We start from the raw sequence: 21,680 nt of genomic DNA on the forward strand, positions 1-21,680 counted from the left end.
TCAAGTTTTCGTAGAAAATGCATCAATATACCCATGGAATATTGACATTTTATTATTGACACCCATGGAATATTGACATCATATATTGACATTCTAGTAATATTATCGTTTTGCTAAAAACAATAATGTTGTATGCAAAAAGAAAACTATTTAAATCTTTATAAAAGAGTATACCATTAATTAAAATATAGCACCATTATTTCCGCCCATATACTAATTAATTACATACTTAATTGTATTCGTTAATAAATTATTCTAAATAAATGTGGAATTGAGTCAGAAATCAATATAATAATAAGTTATCAAAATTAAAGTCTCTGTTGTTATAAATAAGCATTTATTAAAAAATGAAATATCATTTTTAAGGTGTTACTTTTATCACACTGTCTAATACCCATACAAAATTCAGTTTTTTAGTATTTGGAACAATTATTATTAATCAATGCAGTCAGTTAGTGTAGTTTGAATACTGGAATCATATTAATTGGTCCCTTTTAACAAATATTTAAACAGTTTTTTTATTTTTAATGAAATAAACGAATTATATCCACAATATTAGTATCTGTACTCTTTAAAAATTTGGTACATCTTTAAAAATAATCTAAAATGTCAATATTCCATAGGTATATTGATAAATAAATTCTAAATTACAAGAAAATGCATTTTCTACGGAAACTTAAAGAGATAGGTAAAAAATGGTATAATATAATTTGATAGACAATTAAATTGTGCATCTGATTCTCGTAAAATATACAGGTGTTCTATTTAAATTAAACAAGTTATTGCCGTTTGAAGCTAATAATTATTTAAAATAAATTTTTTAGGACACTCTGTATAAGGTAGTATTATTTTATTATTGCAACACAATAACTGATCAATAAATAAACTTCTGTAAATATTTAGTATTAAAACTTTGGTACCCTTTGGAGGAATGAAGCCTTAAAATTTTTTACTGCAATTTCAATAAAATTGAAAAAATATTTCAAAAACGGTAAGGTTTAAGTATAATAAACCTTTAATCAAATTTACCTTTATTTTAATCGTAGAAACTAAAAATGCAATAATATACAGGGTGTTCCATTTAAAAAAAATACAACTTTGATATTTTTACTCTATTTGGGACACTCTGTATCTTGTAAAATTATTTTTAAATTGTACCTCTAATAGTCCTTCATCGAACCCAAGACTTAAAATTTGTAAAAATCTCATCGTTTAGCTTCAATACTCCGTGTCGTATGTGGTAAACAACCCTGTATAATAAAACAAAAGTAGAAAAGATATTGTGCTGGGTTGGCGTCGGTTTCTATGCAATTTGACAAATAAAATAAAGCTGTCTCTTTAGTTGTTTTTGTTTATTTAATTGTTTTGTTTTCGACGTCTTTAGTTTCATAAAAAGATATTCGCGAAAACTAAAAATTTCTATCTATCCTAATAAGCAAGATACCCCTCATTTTCAAACAAAATGAAGCACTCTGTTGTACAACCAGTAAGAGAAAATAATAGCACAAAACATAAAAATCACAATCAGAATGGAATCACCTATTTACAATCAAAGAGATCTCCTCACATTTCTGGGTATATCTAATTAAGGCATTAATTACTGCTAATCTATTAATAATTGTTTAATGCTGTTGTGTAAGATTTCGTTAATAAATGTTTTTATACATCATTTAACTTATCGTTAATAATAAATTATTTGAACTCATAAATATCGAATAAAGAAACGGGCAAATTTGTTGCATAAATGCGGAAGACAAAACTGTCAAATGAATAGCGCGTATGTATACCATAAAATTCTCTACCGCAGGTGTTTATTGCATTTGTCAGTGGTGTCTCATGAGACTTTATTCTGGGGGCTGTTTAGTGCAAAAATAAAAAAAAAATAATTTCAATTTTGTACCACTGCGTATCGTCAAGGAAACGTGATAACCTGCTAACTCCATTTCTTACGTTAATAAGTTTTTTATACCATTAGAAAGAGAAAAAAAATACTCTATAAGTAGGGAAAGCAAATACATTTTTTCCCATTAAAGAAAATTTGCTATTTTAACTCCCAGTGATCTGAATTAGCCACCGAAATGCTGCTATCTCCGTAATTTCCGTTACGATCACGCTAAAGCAAACACGCGTACTTCTTACTAGTATGTTTCTTTAGTACAGTACGTCGATCCAAAGTCGCACTATGCCAAAGGGGCCCGGGTGGCAATGTAAGGAGGGACCAGTGTGGATTTTTTTGCGTATTTTTTCGCCTTACGTTTTGGTCAATTTTTTCCTATTTTATACAGGGTGAGTCTTAAATAAGTGCAAATATTTTTAGGGGTAGTATATTTCGACCCAAGAAACACGATTATGAGTTTTTTTGCGCGAATTTTTTTTTTGAAAATTTGGAATTTAAAAAAAAATGAAAGTTTGTTTAATTTTTAGTTTAAAAACATACTTTGTTTGTAACATGGCAACATAGGTAGTAGATTAAATTTACAAGGAGGAAAAGCCAATGATTCTCAAAATTATAGCAAAAAATTGGAAATTTTAAAAGTGAAATAACTCGTTTGTTTTGGATTTATTTTTGTAAAAACGGTAAAGAGAAAATATTGTTTCTTTTATCGATATTTACCACCCCTGAAAATAGTTGCACTTATTTAAGACTCACCCTGTATAGAAATCAGGGAACTACCCTAATGCAAGGTAAACCAATGCAATGCAAATGCCATAATGCAATGCAAAGGCAAATATTGTTAAGAATAAATAATGAACTATAAAGGAGGCCCGCGAAGGCTGGGGCCCCCTAATAGTTATATATATATATATATATATATATATATATATATATATATATATATATATATATATATATATATATATATATATATATATATATATATATATATATATATATATATATATAATATGGGCAGTCCGACCCTGTGTCGATCCGTTCTGTAAATACGGGGTATCCGTAAAGGGTAAGGGGTTGCAAAACCAAAGCAGGGACAGGGATAGGAGTATTTGGGCCGAAAACTGAATACTCCGAACCAATGGGCACCTACCCCAGTATCCTTCAAGCAGAAATTTGCGCTATCGAAAGATGCGTACAATTTATCTTAGATAGGAACTATCGAAAACAGGAAATTGCCATCCTATCCGATAGTCAAGCAGCACTTAACGCGATCAACTCCAGTAACCATCAATTCGAAGTTGGTCAAAGAATGCCTAGGGAAGCTCAACAAATTAGGCAAAGAAAATAAAGTCCTCCTACTCTGGGTGCCTGCTCACCAAGGATAGAAGGCAATGAAAAGCAAATGATCTAGCTAGAAGAAAAGGAGCGAACACTCCACTAACTGGACCAGAACCGTTCTGTTCTCCAAACGGGAACCAACGCTGAAAGCGGAACTGAAGAATCTGGAAGACCTCCATGGTAACTTGAATGGGTGTCCTCCAACGGTCTAAGACACTCTGGAAAAAATTCCTTAGAGCTTATGACCGAGAAAATCAAAGGTTTTCCTTGATTTAAGTAAAAACAATCTTCGGATTGTCACGGGGTTTTAACAGGACACTGTCTCCTCAACGAACACCTCAGTAAACTGAAACTGAGAAACAACGGCGAATGCAGATTTTGTGGGGAAAATGGGGAAACACCAGAACACCTTATGGTACGTCTGATGTCGAGGATGGAGAGCTGGCCTCTGTGGAGCCGTCTCAGATACTGGCTTTTCTTAAAGCCCTGAGACTGTATGATGAGTCGCGGTGATTAACTCCCCTCCTAAACATTCTACATTCTACATTCTACAAAGGGTAAGGGGAAAAACGAAATTCTCTATATACGAGCAATTCATCGGCGTGCTATAAATAGTTTAAATAACATTACTTAGGGTGGCTGCAACGACGTCCCGTAATCCTGCTGTTAAAACATGACAGCTGGTTTTCATATATAAAAATCAATTGTTTTGTTTTAACCGCAGGATTACGGGAGGTCGTTGCAGCCACCCTTACTTGTACAAGAATTTCCATTATACCTAATCAGTTTTATTTTTTTCAACGTTTTTCCACGTAAATGATACATAATTTTTATAAAAATTAAAAAAATAAGGAGAAAGGTAATAAAAATTTAATAAAATCATGCACTGTTTTCCAAGCTCGGTCTACTACCGTTGTATAAAAATTAGGATAAGTATGGTTAGGTTAGGTTAGGTTAGCTAATTATAAGTTTAATTTTTAAATTATTTTCATATTCATTAAGTCCAAAATGCTGCTTCAGTTACTTCAGTTCTTTAAAAATGCATTAAAAATTTATTCGTTTTTGGACTTGTATATTTTGCTTCTAGACCGACGATATTATAAATATATGGTTATGAATATCATATTTTTTAAATTTAATTGATTATTTCTAAATCTGTTTGGGTAATATTCAATTCCATTTTCAAAATTTCAAACAATAAAGGTTGCTATCCCCAGAAGTAAATTTTTATTTCTTATTTCTGCAAGACGAATATCTGCTATCTCCCTACTGTGTCTGAAAAAAATGATGTAACACGAAATATTGGGTTTTATTGTTCCCCAGCAAATAAAATTCTTATCTCTTTATTAGTAGTGGGAACTATCGAATGAATACTATCGAAACATTCGATAGTTGCAATTCATTCGAATAATTCGATAGCTAGTAAGAAAACATTCGTCGAAAACTATTCGAATAAAAATTATCGAATAGATGCGTCATCTACCTTGAAATAGTGTATTCTAGTAATTCGGCAGCAAAAACCATTCATTTATAAAATTCATTTATTATTGGTCAGGATCGATTTTAATAAAATATAAACTGGATTTTAGTTGTCATCCGGCCACGTAGGTTTCTTTCCTAGAAACCCGACAGCGGTCGGTGGCCATGCTATGAAAGAAGCCGACATCTTTGATTTTTTGCGGAGTCAAATAAAGATAAGGACACATTATTTTTTTTATTGAGGTGCTAGTATTTACACAGAAAAAATACATTATGAAGGGCGCTGTTGCCATATATTCGTATTAGTTGGTATTAGCAAAGAATATTATTCTTTAGCATTAGTTAGTTAGGGATAGTATGTCTATATATGTTTTACATTTTTTATTAATATTCTGTTGTTACACTGAATAATACTTTTATTTTGGATGTAGAAAAATGATTTTTAATGTTTTTAAGCAAAGACTGGTTTTATAAATAATAATAACAGTTAAAATTTGTTATACCTATTAACAACAAAATTTAAAATCATTTAATAATATAAACATTTTTTTTAAGTAGTAGCAAAATATAAACAACAAATAGAAGTCAAAAGTATTTATATTAGATCTTATTTAAAAATAATATAGTCTCTAAATGGCAACGTTGGTTTATTAAATAATAATAATTACAGAAATAATTTGTTATATTAACAACAAATTTTAAAATCATGAAATATAAACATTTATTAATTTTCTAAGCATGCAGTGTAAATGGAAGGAAAAATATAAATAAAAATTAGAAATCAAAATTATTTATACTACTTTTATTATTTTATATTACTATTTTAAAAATAATATTTACTTTTACTGGTATTTACTTTAAAAATAAATGAAATATTTCTTCGCAAAAACTACATGTAATTGAATTAGCATAAACAAAATACAAACATTGTTAACTTTTTTTAAAATTGACACGTGTAAAAACTTTCAATTTAATTTTATCACCCCAAAATTTGAGTTCGATAACCTTTTACTTAACCACATTACTTAAATATGATTATTAAGTTCAACTAATTCATATTATTAAAACATATAAAATACAAATATGTATTTTTAAAATTCATCTCATCTCTCTTAAAATTGCTACTTCTCAAAATTTCCCATTAAAAAAAAATGCAATCTAACCTAACCATAATATACCATATAAAATTAAATAATTGAAAGATCGGGCTACGGAAAATCACACATAAATTTTCGGAAAATTTTGACCACTTCGCACACACAAACCGTCAATTAAAAAAACTACTATTTTAGTATTTTAAATATTTTAATAAACGCAAAAATAGCATATGGTATTTACAAGGCGAAGTTATAAAATTTGGAAAAACTAATAATGCACTGACGCATACAAAAATCAAACGAATACTAAATTTCATTTATCAAAGCATTCTGATAGTCGTGGCTCGTGGCGCAACGATAACCATTTAGTCGCTTGGCGAGGTTGTCACATATGCTTTAGTATACAAATGAATGAATGATTTTATTCGAATAAAACTATTCGATAGTTGAAATCATTCATTCAGTAACCATTCGATAGTCTAATTCATTCGATAGTTCCCATCGCTACTCTTTATCATATTAACGCATGAAAATACTTCCTACATGTGTACATATTTTTTTATACCGTTTAGGTATAGACTTAGCAGTTTATCACATTTCACCGACGATATGCATTCTTGTACTATCTTAGCAAATTTTTAAAAATGGTCATTTTGTGCCAAGTGACATGAATTTTATATATCAACAAGACTGTACCGCATGTCATACGACTAAAAAAGGTCCTCTCATGACCTTAGAACAGTCCTTGAAAAGTTGAGACTTTGTGGCATAAAATAAAACTAAAATTGCGTTTAGCTGCTTAAATGCGCACTACTACTTACTATGCTTTTGCAATATATTCTTATAATGTATTTGTGTTGCAGCTGTTAAAAAAACTTAAAAACTAAACAACTGATTATTATCAACTCTTTTTAACTGTTAAACTATAGGTACATACACAGACAATTATAGACCTAGTACAATATTAAAAAATTAAAATCGCAATCGCAGGTTACAGTCGCAGCGATTTAAAAATCGCTATCGCTGTTTCAATTACGATCGAAGAATCGCAATTTTGCTCATCTCTAATGCATGTATCGTACTGAAAATTAGCCGTCAGCCGCCACTGGAGGAACTGCTTGATATTAAATCTGCTCAAGAAATCATTAATATTCAAAATCAATAAAAGTCTCAAGGAACTAACGCATGACGTTGAATTTATTGTTATAATTTTCCCAAGTTTAATATGAGAATAATTTTCTTCTTAATATTTTCTCCTCTGATATAATAATGGTTTTCAATGAAGAATATAGAAAATTTTCACAGGAAAATAACACACTATTAATTTCAGATATTTTAATTAACAACTCAACATACCATGTAATCAAAAAAATGATCAAGGGGGTTTTAACTTTGACGATTAAACCTCTCGATTTTGAAAGACATCCATAAAAAATCTTGTAAACTATAAACAGCTTAATATAGAGGGTTGTTCGCCACATACGACACGGAATATTGTAGCTAAATGATTAGATTTTTACACATTGTAAGTTTTGTGTTCATTGAAGGACTATAAAGCTACAATTTAAAAATAGTATAACATGAGTGTCCCAAATTAGTAAAAAATATTATAGTTGTATTTTTTAAATGGAACACCCTGTATATTATTCTATTTTTAGATTCTACGATTGAAATAACGGTAAATGATTAAGGTTTATTACACTTCAACCTTAACGTTTTTGTAATACTTTCAATTTTGTAAAATTGCATTAAAAAATTTAAGGCTTCATTTCTCCAAGGGTATTAAAGGTTTTAATACTAATAATATTAACTGAAGATTGTTTATTGGTCAGATATTGTGTTGGAATAATAAAAATTATACTATCTTATATAGAGTGTCCAAAAATTTATATTAAATAATGACTAGCTTTAAACGGCAATAACTTGTTTGATTTAAATGGAGCACTCTGTATATTTTACGTGAATCAGATGCACGATTTAATTGGATATCAAATTGTATTATACCACTTTTTACCTATCTCTTCAAGTTTTCGTAAAAAATGCATTTTCTTATAATTTAGACCTCATTTTAAATTACCTATACCCATGGAATATTGACATTTTAGATTTTTTTAAAGCAACATATGTACAAAATATAGGCGGTAAAAATAATAATAAAGCAAGCCCATTTGTTTACAAAAAGAAAACTATTTAACTCTTGTAAAAGAGTATACCAATTATTACTAATTATTAATATACCACCATTATTTCCGCCCAAAAATTAGTTAATTACATACTTAATTGTTTTAATTAATAAAGTCTTCTAAATAAATGTGGATTTGACTCAGAAATCAATACAATAATAAGTTATGAAAATGAACGTCTCTGTTGTTAGGTTAGATATTATAAATAAGCATTCGTCAAATATTGAAATAAAATTTATAAGGTGTTACTTTTTACCAAACTGTCGACACATACAAAATTCAGTTTTTTAGTATTTGGAGCAATTATTATTAATCATATTAATTGGTCATATTTAACAGAAAAATATTTTTAAACAGTTTTTTTATCTTTTAATGAAACAAACGAACTATATCTGTACTCTTTGAAAATTTGTTACGTCTTTAAAAATAATCTGAAATGTCAATATTACATTGGTATAGCAAAGATTACCTATGGTATAGTGATAAATGAGGTCTAAACTATAAGAAACTGCATTTTCTACGAAAACCTCAAGAGATAGGTAAAAATGGCATAATACAATTTGATAGACAATTAAATTGTGCATCTGATTCTCGTAAAATATACAGGGCATTCCATTTAAATTAAACAAGTTATTGCCGTTAAAAGCTAGTAATTATTTAATATAAATTTTTAGACACTCTGTATAATGTGGTATTTTGTTTATTATTGCAACACAATATCTGATCAATAAACAAACTTCAGTAAATATTTAGTATTAAGAACTTCGATACTTGTCGATACCCTTGTAGAAATGAAACCTTAAAATTTTTACTACAATTTCATAAAATTGAAAATATTTCAAAAAACGGTAAGGTTTAAGTGCGATAAACCTTAATCAAATTTACTTTTATTTTAATCGTAGAATCGAAAAATAGCATAATATACAGGGTGTTCCATTAAAAAAATACAACTATAATATTTTTTACTTATTTGGGACACTCTGTATCTTGTAAAAATATTTTTAAATTGTAGTTCTAATAGTCCTTCAACGAACCCAAAATTTGCAATTAAAAATCTAATCGTTTAGCTACAATACTCCGTGTCGTATGTGGTGAACAACCACCTGTATTCTATAAAACATAATTTGTATCAAAAACTTTTTGCGATCTTAAGCAAGGATATTCTAATAACAAATAGATAATGCATAATTTATATCCTTACTGCATCTAGGGTATGTCAATATTAAACTAGCAATTTCAATTCTTCGTCCAAAGGGTAATAAATCTTATTTGCATATTATGAACTGCACAAAGACATAACAATACTATAAATTTTGTAAGAGTTTAGTTCTTCATTACTAGACAATTGTTTAACGCGATCGTTAACAGTAAAGAGTAGAATTTAAACGATGGAAAATTATCGTTTTTAAGGTTATGCTTGTATCATTGTGTTTTTCTGCCGGTTCCGTAACGTTCATGGCTAATTAACTTATCATGAATGATCGTTGTCAATTACCAATAAAATATACATATATACAGGTTATAACTTTATCGATTTTATTATACTGGAACTACGATTAGTGAATTCATCTTTTTAAGTAATCTATTAAAGGAATTACCAATATAATAAAAACATATGCCAACATTGTGAAGTATTTTTAGCAAAACTTTCACTTTTTGTATAAGTTTAAACTCTTTCTGTAAATTTACACTTTTCCTATTAATTTCTCTCACCAGAGGAGGGCACAACCTAAATATGGCGTATCTCATTTTAGATTTAAAAAAAAAGCAATTCTTACCCGACAATGTGAGCTTTTTGATCGGTGAATACCGAATAGTCTCCAGGTATTGCCCTTAAATCCAGAACATCCAGAGTACCGCCATGATAACTTTCCTGAGATAACAAAACTGCACATCCGATACTTTGCAGGATCTGGGTAGGCATTGTCCTAGAAGAATCTGTCTATCCTAGAACAAAGACTGAAATTTAAATGACTATATAGGTACCTTTTACTCTAATAAAGTTATAGTTATATATATATATATATATATATATATATATATATATATATATATATATATATATATATATATATATATATATATATATATATATATATATATATATATATATATATATATATATATGAAAATGAACAAAATTCATACAGCTTTAGTGTATGTTAATAAATAATATTTTCTTGCCTTTAGCTGTGTATTTTTTTCTAATTTCGAAAAATCGAAAGTAGAGAAAAATTAAAAAAAAAGTAAAAAAAGAAAATTGTTTTGCTTGTCGTAAAGGGGAACCAAGCTCCACTCCCACAACCGGTTTCTGGGCCTACCCTTCATCAGGTGGGCTGTTCAGGGGCTGGCTCTCACCGATACGGCAAGCAAAACTTCTTCTATATCAACAGGCGATGTCGTAAAGTGTCGGTGAGATATTAGTGCATCTCCCGTCAAAAGATGGTAAGAGCGTTTTTCGGCCCGCTCAAATATATGAAATGAACAAAATTCTTACAGCTTTAGTGTATATTAATAAATAATATTTTCTTGCCTTTAGCTGTGTATTTTTTTCTAATTTCGAAAAATCGAAAGTAGAGAAAAATTAAAAAAAAAAGTAAAAAAAGAAAATTGTTTTGCTTGTCGTAAAGGGGAACCAAGCTCCACTCCCACAACCGGTTTCTGGGCCTACCCTTCATCAGGTGGGCTGTTCAGGGGGCTGGCTCTCACCGATACGGCAAGCAAAACTTCTTCTATATCAACAGACGATGTCGTAAAGTGTAGGTGAGATATTAGTGCATCTCCCGTCAAAAGATGGTAAAAAGAGCGTTTTTCGGCCCGCTCAAATATATGAAATGAACAAAATTCTTACAGCTTTAGTGTATATTAATAAATAATATTTTCTTGCCTTTAGCTGTGTATTTTTCTAATTTCGAAAAATCGAAAGTAAGAAAAAATTAAAAAAAAAAAAGTAAAAAGAAAATTGTTTTGCTTGTCGTAAAGGGGGAACCAAGCTCCACTCCCACAACCGGTTTCTGGGCCTACCCTTCATCAGGTGGGCTGTTCGGGGAGCTGGCTCTCACCGATACGGCAAGCAAAACTTCTTCTATATCAACAGACAATGTCGTAAAGTGTCGGTGAGATATTAGTGCATCTCCGTCAAAGATGGTAAAAGAGCGTTTTCAGCCCGCTCAAATATATGAAATGAACAAAATTCTTACAGCTTTGAGTGTATATTAATAAATAATATTTTCTTGCCTTTAGCTGTGTATTTTTTCTAATTTCGAAAAATCGAAAGTAGAGAAAAATTAAAAAAAAAGTAAAAGAAAATTGTTTTGCTTTGTCGTAAAGGGGGAACCAAGCTCCACTCCCACAACCGGTTTCTGGGCCTACCCTTCATCAGGTGGGCTGTTCAGGGGCTGGCTCTCACCGATACGGCAAGCAAAACTTCTTCTATATCAACAGACGATGTCGTAAAGTGTCGGTGAGATATTAGTGCATCTCCCGTCAAAAGATGGTAAAGAGCTCAAATATATGAAATGAACAAAATTCTTACAGCTTTAGTGTATATTAATAAATAATATTTTCTTGCCTTTAGCTGTGTATTTTTTCTAATTTCGAAAAATCGAAAGTAGAGAAAAAAATTAAAAAAGTAAAAAGAAAATTGTTTTGCTTGTCGTAAAGGGAACCAAGCTCCACTCCCACAACCGGTTTCTGGGCCTACCCTTCATCAGGTGGGCTGTTCAGGGGCTGGCTCTCACCGATACGGCAAGCAAAACTTCTTCTATATCAACAGACGATGTCGTAAAGTGTAGGTGAGATATTAGTGCATCTCCCGTCAAAAGATGGTAAAGAGCGTTTTTCGGTCCGCTCAAATATATGAAATGAACAAAATTTTTACAGCTTTAGTGTATATTAATAAATAATATTTTCTTGCCTTTAGCTGTATTATTTTTCTAATTTCGAAAAATCGAAAGTAGAGAAAAAATTAAAAAAAAAAAAGTAAAAAGAAAATTGTTTTGCTTGTCGTAAAGGGGGGAACCAAGCTCCACTCCCACAACCGGTTTCTGGGCCTACCCTTCATCAGGTGGGCTGTTCAGGGGCTGGCTCTCACCGATACGGCAAGCAAAACTTCTTCTATATCAACAGACAATGTCGTAAAGTGTCGGTGAGATATTAGTGCATCTCCCGTCAAAAGATGGTAAAGAGCGTTTTTCGGCCCGCTCAAATATATGAAATGAACAAAATTCTTACAGCTTTAGTGTATATTAATAAATAATATTTTCTTGCCTTTAGCTGTGTATTTTTTCTAATTTCGAAAAATCGAAAGTAGAGAAAAAATTAAAAAAAAAAAGTAAAAAGAAAATTGTTTTGCTTGTCGTAAAGGGGGGAACCAAGCTCCACTCCCACAACCGGTTTCTGGGCCTACCCTTCATCAGGTGGGCTGTTCAGGGGCTGGCTCTCACCGATACGGCAAGCAAAACTTCTTCTATATCAACAGACGATGTCGTAAAGTGTAGGTGATATTGGTGCATCTCCCGTCAAAGATGGTAAGAGCGTTTTCGGCCCGCTCAAATATATGAAATGAACAAAATTCTTACAGCTTTAGTGTATATTAATAAATAATATTTTCTTGCCTTTAGCTGTGTATTTTTTCTAATTTCGAAAAAATCGAAAGTAGAGAAAAATTAAAAAAAAAAAGTAAAAAAAAGAAAATTGTTTTGCTTGTCGTAAAGGGGAACCAAGCTCCACTCCCACAACCGGTTTCTGGGCCTACCCTTCATCAGGTGGGCTGTTCGGGGCTGGCTCTCACCGATACGGCAAGCAAAACTTCTTCTATATCAACAGACGATGTCGTAAAGTGTAGGTGAGATATTAGTGCATCTCCCGTCAAAGATGGTAAAGAGCGTTTTTCGGCCCGCTCAAATATATGAAATGAACAAAATTCTTACAGCTTTAGTGTATATTAATAAATAATATTTTCTTGCCTTTAGCTGTATATTTTTTTCTAATTTCGAAAAATCGAAAGTAGAAAAAATTAAAAAAAAAAAGTGTAAAGAAAATTGTTTTGCTTGTCGTAAAGGGGAACCAAGCTCCACTCCCACAACCGGTTTCTGGGCCTACCCTTCATCAGGTGGGCTGTTCAGGGGCTGGCTCTCACCGATACGGCAAGCAAAACTTCTTCTATATCAACAGACAATGTCGTAAAGTGTCGGTGAGATATTAGTGCATCTCCCGTCAAAAGATGGTAAAGAGCGTTTTTCGGCCCGCTCAAATATATGAAATGAACAAAATTCTTACAGCTTTAGTGTATATTAATAAATAATATTTTTCTTGCCTTTAGCTGTGTATTTTTTCTAATTTCGAAAAAATCGAAAGTAGAAAAAATTAAAAAAAAGTAAAAAAAGAAAATTGTTTTGCTTGTCGTAAAGGGGGGAACCAAGCTCCACTCCCACAACCGGTTTCTGGGCCTACCCTTCATCAGGTGGGCTGTTCAGGGGCTGGCTCTCACCGATACGGCAAGCAAAACTTCTTCTATATCAACAGACGATGTCGTAAAGTGTAGGTGAGATATTAGTGCATCTCCCGTCAAAAGATGGTAAAGAGCGTTTTTCGGCCCGCTCAAATATATGAAATGAACAAAATTCTTACAGCTTTGAGTGTATATTAATAAATAATATTTTCTTGCCTTTAGCTGTGTATTTTTTCTAATTTCGAAAAATCGAAAGTAGAAAAAAAAAAAAAAAAAAAGTAAAAAAGAAAATTGTTTTGCTTGTCGTAAAGGGAACCAAGCTCCACTCCCCACAACCGGTTTCTGGGCCTACCCTTCATCAGGTGGGCTGTTCAGGGGCTGGCTCACCATACGGCAAGCAAAACTTCTTCTATATCAACAGACAATGTCGTAAAGTGTCGGTGAGATATTAGTGCATCTCCCGTCAAAAGATGGTAAAGAGCGTTTTCGGCCCGCTCAAATATATGAAATGAACAAAATTCTTACAGCTTTAGTGTATATTAATAAATAATATTTTCTTGCCTTTAGCTGTATATTTTTTCTAATTTCGAAAAAATCGAAAGTGAAGAGAAAAATTAAAAAAAAAAGTAAAAAGAAAATTGTTTTGCTTGTCGTAAAGGGGGGAACCAAGCTCCACTCCCACAACCGGTTTCTGGGCCTACCCTTCATCAGGTGGGCTGTTCAGGGGCTGGCTCTCACCGATACGGCAAGCAAAACTTCTTCTATATCAACAGACGATGTCGTAAAGTGTAGGTGAGATATTAGTGCATCTCCCGTCAAAGATGGTAAAGAGCGTTTTTCGGCCCGCTCAAATATATGAAATGAACAAAATTCTTACAGCTTTAGTGTATATTAATAAATAATATTTTCTTGCCTTTAGCTGTGTATTTTTCTAATTTCGAAAAATCGAAAGTAGAGAAAAAATTAAAAAAAAAAAAAGTAAAGAAAATTGTTTTGCTTGTCGTAAAGGGGAACCAAGCTCCACTCCCACAACCGGTTTCTGGGCCTACCCTTCATCAGGTGGGCTGTTCAGGGGCTGGCTCTCACCGATACGGCAAGCAAAACTCTACTATATCAACAGACAATGTCGTAAAGTGTCGGTGAGATATTAGGTGCATCTCCCGTCAAAAGATGGTAAAGAGCGTTTTTCGGCCCGCTCAAATATATGAAATGAACAAAATTCTTACAGCTTTAGTGTATATTAATAAATAATATTTTCTTGCCTTTAGCTGTGTATTTTTCTAATTTCGAAAAATCGAAAGAAAAAATTAAAAAAAAAAAGTAAAAAAGAAAATTGTTTTGCTTGTCGTAAAAGGGAACCAAGCTCCCTCACAACCGGTTTCTGGGCCTACCCTTCATCAGGTGGGCTGTTCAGGGGCTGGCTCTCACCGATACGGCAAGCAAAACTTCTTCTATATCAACAGACGATGTCGTAAAGTGTAGGTGAGATATTAGTGCATCTCCCGTCAAAAGATGGTAAAGAGCGTTTTTCGGCCCGCTCAAATATATGAAATGAACAAAATTCTTACAGCTTTAGTGTATATTAATAAATAATATTTTCTTGCCTTTAGCTGTGTATTTTTTCTAATTTCGAAAAACTAATATCTCACCGACACTTTACGACATCGTCTGTTGATATAGAAGAAGTTTTGCCGTATCGGTGAGACCTGCTAGCCAGGCCGAAAAGCCCAATCTGAGATGAAGGGTAGGTACTAGAAAGCAAATGTGGGAGTGGAGCTTTGGTTCCCCTTTACGACAAGCAAAAACAATTTTCTTTTACTTTTTTAAATTTTTCTAATTTATTCATTCAGAAAAAAAAAAAATACACAGCTAAAACAAAAAAATATTATTTATTATATAATATAGATTATATATATATATATATATATATATATATATATATATATATATATATATATATATATATATATATATATATATATATATATATATATATATATATATATTTGGGATCAATCTTATAAAAAAATACAGTTACTGTACTATATAGATTATACAACTAAATGTTGCCTTCCCAGTCTCAATCGCCAGCCATCTCTGTCGTACACGAGATCTTCGATATTCCGATCTCTCATCGCTTGTCGTATACCATCGTTCCAGGACCGACGCGGGCGTCCCCTTTTGTTTCTTCCAGTGGGTGACCATTTGAATACACGTTTTGGCCATCTTGTGTCCTCCATCCTCATTAGATGACCGAACCATCTCAAACCTCTTTTCTCTATTCGTTGAATTACTGTTTCTTGTGCCGATGTTCTGTTTCTGATTTCCTCGTTTCTCACTCTTTGTAATCTGGACACTCTAGCGCTTCTACGTAAGTAATCCATCTCTACAGCCAATACTCTCCGTTTATGTTCTTCTCTTAGGGCCCATATCTCACTCCCATAGCATAAGACCGATTCTACCATTGTTTGGCCAATATGTTTTTTATTCTTTATATTAATATGTTTGTCCCACCAGATTGAGTTGAGTGCCCCTACCACTCTCCTCGCGTTCTGAATTCTCTGTCGTCTCTCTGTACCACCGATTCCATTTTTATCAACTATAGCTCCTACATATTTGAATGTGTCTACCTGTTGTATTTCTGCCTTGTCGTCAATTAGAATATCAAATTTGGCGTCGGAATTTAATACCAAGTATTCTGTTTTTTCTAAACTGACTTCTAGACCCCATTCCTGATACTCAGTATATAGTCTCCTGAGCATAAACTCCATGTCAAAGGAATCTTGAGCAAATACTGCTTGATCGTCTGCAAAATTAAGTGTCAGAAGATGGTCCTCATTCATTGGAATACCCATTCCTTGACATGATCTCTTCCACTTCCATGGCGTTGGTTTCTATGTAATTTGACAAATAAATAAAGATGTCTTTTAGTTGTCAGTTTTGAGTCAATATTTTTTAGTTTTCTTTCGTGTCGATTGCTGATTGAATTGGAGCCAGAAATGGCTCAAAACAAAATAAGTAAATTACCAACAGATATTCAGGCTGAGGCGACAAACGCAATATACAAACTACTTCTATTTAAATCCCGAATAACTTATGAAAAGGAATACAAAAATTTTCAAAAATGGAAGCAATTAAAAAACGTGCGAGAAGAATCAACCTAAAGTTTTAACCTATCCTCGCTGTTAAAGTATCATTTAATCTACCCTTGCGGTTAAAGTACTATTTTATCTACTATTTTTGATAGATACAAGGCAATTTTAACAGTTGCTATAGAATAAAAATATTATTGCTTATGTATATGTTGGTATATCAATCATAAATCCTAATAAATATTTTGATATTATCAAAACAAACACCAAAGTAAAAAGTAATAAGAAAGAAGTGTTACAGTATAACGTCCTGCCACTATAATACTAATTATTTATTAATAACAATATATTAGAATCATCAACAAACCTTTAAAGCCCCATACTCACACTTCGCTCCTTCCTCGCGTTACTTCCTCGCGTTCCTTCGTCCCTTCGCTTCCTTCCTTCGTCCATTCGATGCTTGGAAAGGCGCATAATTTTTATTTTATAAAACTGCAATTTTTTGTCGTGTCAAAAATAAAAATTGAATTTTAATAATATATTTTTTTTAATAAATCCGAATATTTCAGTATCATGTACAAGGTAAATCAGTATGAATGTACAAGGCGAGTGAAACAATAGAGTAAAGTTTATTATGTAATTTATATCGAAACCATGAAATATGACATACTAATTAAATGTTAATGATCATTTCAATCCCCATTTCTTCAGATGTTTTTGTAAAGGCATCATGCACATTATTTCCATTTTTTTATTTTTGTCGCTACGATTACATAAATATGGACATGCATTTTTTTACAAATATGAAGACAATATTGTTTTTTTCTTCCATTTTTAGACTATTGTGTGTGAATTATTTTTATATCGACTGGCGATTGCTAGATGTACAGGATGTCCCATTTGTGTGTGTTTTATGGGGTTTCTAGTTTATGAGTAGAGATATAAAGATGCTGTTTTCACATCATTGTTCTACTTATTATGAAACTAAATATGCTGCAAAAGAGATAAGAAATAACTTTGGACTAAGAAGGCTAGGATAAATACATATTTATCCTAGCCTTCTTAGTTCAAAGTTATTTCTTATTTCTTTCTTTTACTTTTTATTTTTTAATTAGTAAAAATTTTTGCATTTTTCAATAACCTTTGTATCTCGATTATCTGATTATCTTATAACTTATCGAAAAGGTGAAAAGGGTCAGTGCTGGGCGGTGGGTAAGTACCCAATTTGTAGATAAATAAAATCTGGGTATATATGTATATACCTGTAGATTTAGATGAACATCCTAATTTTAATAAAAGGAGTTTCCAACGACCGCATAGTAAATACCCGGTATAATACCAGGAATAGAAATATACCAATATATAATATCTACAATATATATAAGAAGTATTGTAGATATGCTCGTATTCCTGACATTACTGGTATTATATCGGGTATTTACTATGCGGTCGTTGGAAATACCTTTTATAAAATTAGACTGTTCATCTAAATGTAGAGGTATATACCGGATACCCTGATTTTTGTTTTGTTCTACCTATTGAGTTACTTTTACACCACCGCCCGTGTCTCTGTTTTTCAGGTAGAATGGCAGTGACGAAAGTGGTTCTTCGTTGGGAGCTGTCTATTTCGAAAAATTACTCAAACTTATGTTCTTTTTTAAACAGGACACTCTATATATTATTTTTTATTTTATTTGCCTTGTTATGAGCTTTCGAAAATTATAATATACTCTATATTTATTTATTTAGGCACTGCTAAACTGCTAAACGGCTCTTATTTTATTTAACTTAATTTTACCAGATAATTTTCCTTTGCATCGTGATATTTTGATAAACTACACGGAAACTGAACTTGTGCTGCTTTTAAATAATATGCCAATAACCAACATTTTACGTCGAATAAATTAGTTGATTGTTTTGATTACCTAATTTAAACCGGCCGACTATGTAATAAAGTTAAATAATGCATTTTACCCCGTCTATGAAAATATAAGTATTTTAGAAAGCTCGTAACAAGGGAAAATAAAATAATATACAAAATATCGTATTTAAAAAACATATAAGTTTTAGTCAATTTAAAAAGGCAGATTCCAACGAAGAAATAGTTACGTCACTGCATTCTACGTGAAAAACTGTACGGAGACCGTTTTCACCTTTTCGATAAGTTATGATACAAAGGGAATCGATAAATGCAATAATTTCAGATTCGCCCTGTATTTTAGGAAGTAAGAGCTAGGACATATCTGTATGTAGCATCTTTAGTTTCATAAAAAGTAACAGCGTAATGTGAAACCGCATCTTTGTATTTTCGACTCATAAACGAGAAACCCTGCACAAAACACACGAAAATGGGACACCCTGTACAGACGTACTGCCAAATCAAGAAATCAACTACGAATGAAATCCAAGATCGATTTATATATTTTATATATTTTAATATTTTTTGTGTTCGTGATAATTCCTTTGCTACTTCCTCCAAAAACCGACAATACGTGGAAGGAGCGTTTCGAGGAAGTAAACGGACGAAGTAGCGTTTTGACGAAGGAGGAAGGAACACACAGTCGCATAAAATCGACATTTTCCAATAGTAAATATATGATTTTTGGACGAAGGGACGCGAGGAATGAACGAAGTGAAGTAGCGAAGTGTGAGTATGGGGCTTAACACTATAATAGTTTCGATTATTTACATTAGAACTGGTGTTTTAACTCTGATTTTTACATTAAATCAAAGCATTACATAAATGTATTTTCGTTGACATTTAAATGATTTGTAGACATTAAAATATTTAAATCATCAAGACTGATCAAAAAACATCAAAATAACATACTTACCTCTGTTGGTAAATTGGTAAAATTGCTTATTCTGATTTTGGCTACGTAGAAATGTATAAGAAAAGGTGGTTGTTCAGCATTAGATTCTTTGTTCGACAATTCATCGCACAAAGTTAAGGATCCCAGCCAAAAATTGTTGCCGAAAAAGAAGGGGCTGTTGTAACGACCCGATGCATCGAACACTGAAAAGAAATAAATATTATTCATATATTAATATTATTCATAAAACGTATCAATGATTATAACTCTAAAATATATTATTTATAAACACGCATGTCTAAAGTTAGAATGCATTTTTAATAGAATTCGGCCATTAATTCTATTCACTGTGAATAATTTTTATAGGTCCTACCAACCTCTGATATAAAAATAAGTAAAAATAGAATTGTTACATTACATTGGTATAAGACACTTTGTTCGTAATTATTTGTTCTTTTTATTTTTATACCCAATGATTCTCTAATCAAATTCCATAAACGACTAAATACAAGGTTAAAAATTATAAAAATTTTTAGGGTTTAAATACGAGTTTTCTACGATGTTCTCTATGGGTATCTCGAAAACTACTGGAGATAGAGACTCGGTTAAACGGGGAAAGAATTGCAGTTTTGTGAGGTCATAAATATGCGCCTTTCAGATTTTTGAAAAAGTTTATGGCTTACTAGATATTTCGAAAAAAACAAATTTCTGCTATTTTAAAAATGGTCTCTAATTCCATTATAATCTATTTTAGACAAAAAGTTTTCAGATAAAAGTTGTAGATAATCACATCCTTAATGAGACTGTGTTCTCCGTTTCTCTCTAAAGTCTGTAATTTTTGACATATGACTCAAACTTGTGTTTTTTCTAAATGGAAACCATAGTTGACCATGACTTTATAAAAAGCGCCATTTTTTAAGCTTTTCAGCGATATAAGCTATAATATGTTTTTTCGAAAAATAGTTAGAGTTATAAGTAATTCTTATCTTTCTTGACTTATGTCACTTAGTTATGTCATGGTATTCTTATTATGTTATTTATTTAATTATTATAATTTATGACTTATAAAAAGACAGACTATTTTATTAAATAGTTTTTTTACAATTTACATTACACAAACTTAAACTTAAAAAATAATATCACTACATACAGTTTAAGTTATTTTAGAAAATATTCAAAAAATATACCGCATAAAAAAACTAAAATAGATAGATCAGGTGATCGAGGAGGCCCATGCAATTGGTCCACCTTTTCCTATCCTTGAGTTTAAATAATTATGATATAAATAATTTTTAACATTTTTTTTTTCATTATGGCGGATGAGGGGAGTGTCATAATGAAAGTGATGTTGGAACCACTCTATTGATGCGCGAGTCTCTAAATTTAACTTTTCTAACATGTCTTGAAAACCGTTCTCTAAAAAACGTATCTAACGTATCCTCGAAAATGTATGACCAAGAAAAGTTGAACTAATAATCCTACACGCTTTTCTTCATTTGAAAAAATCATATTTACAATTTTTGGTTATTTTAATTTACAAAGTTTGGATGTGACAGTTTGACATTTCTGAGAGCAACGACGATTAAACTTGTTTCCATGGCTAACTAAGTGAAATTGTTTAAAAATTATAAGAATTGGCTATAACTCAGTATTTTTTCGAAAAAAAAACATATTATAGATTATATCACTGAAAACCTTAAAAAATGGCCCTTTTTATGAAGTCATGGCCAACTATGGTTTCTATTTAAAAAAACATAAGTTTGTGTCATATGTCAAAAATGACAAACTTTAGAAAAAGAAGTAGAACACAACCTCATTAAGGATGTGATTATCTACAACTTTTATCTGAAAACTTTTTGTCTAAAATAGATTATAATGAAATTAGGGACCATTTTTAAAATTGACAAAATTTGTTTTTTTCGAAATATCTAGAAAGCCATTTTCAAAAATCTGAAAGGCGCATATTTATGACCTCACAAAACTGCAATTATTTCCCTATTTAACCGACTCCAGTAGTTTCCAAGATACCCATAGAGAACATCGTAGAAAACTCACCCTGGATATTATTATCAGTTTTGTTCTCTAGAATCACAGCCTTTTCAGTACCAGCCAACCAACTTATAGTCTTTTACATTGAAAATGTCGACCCTACCTAAATTTTTCGGTTATCTTATAGAATCTGGGGACATAGGAAGTTCCCTCAAATTGAACACAGCCGTACCACTCTTTTCTCAAAGCATCTAACGGTACTTTCTTTTTTTTATCACCCCGTAACTTAGTTCTTGATAAAGCAAGTATTAAGTTTTAGTGACCAAGGGATATACTCCTA

The 21,680-nt window shown here is 31.5% G+C and overlaps 1 protein-coding gene across 1 annotated transcript in view; it reads right to left on the bottom strand.

Annotated features, from left to right (window-relative positions):
- Positions 1–21,680, bottom strand: part of LOC115879182 (nose resistant to fluoxetine protein 6-like) — a 51,234-nt gene that overhangs the window by 14,173 nt on the left and 15,381 nt on the right. Inside the window, 3 exon segments of the mRNA XM_030895874.1 lie at positions 9,773–9,884; positions 9,887–9,941; positions 19,373–19,554. Of these exon segments, the coding sequence (XP_030751734.1) occupies positions 9,773–9,884; positions 9,887–9,941; positions 19,373–19,554 (349 nt within the window).

The sequence above is a fragment of the Sitophilus oryzae genome, unplaced genomic scaffold, assembly GCF_002938485.1.
Source record: "Sitophilus oryzae breed Bouriz unplaced genomic scaffold, Soryzae_2.0 scaffold_1576_pilon_pilon, whole genome shotgun sequence".
Classification (NCBI taxonomy): Eukaryota; Metazoa; Arthropoda; class Insecta; order Coleoptera; family Curculionidae; genus Sitophilus; species Sitophilus oryzae.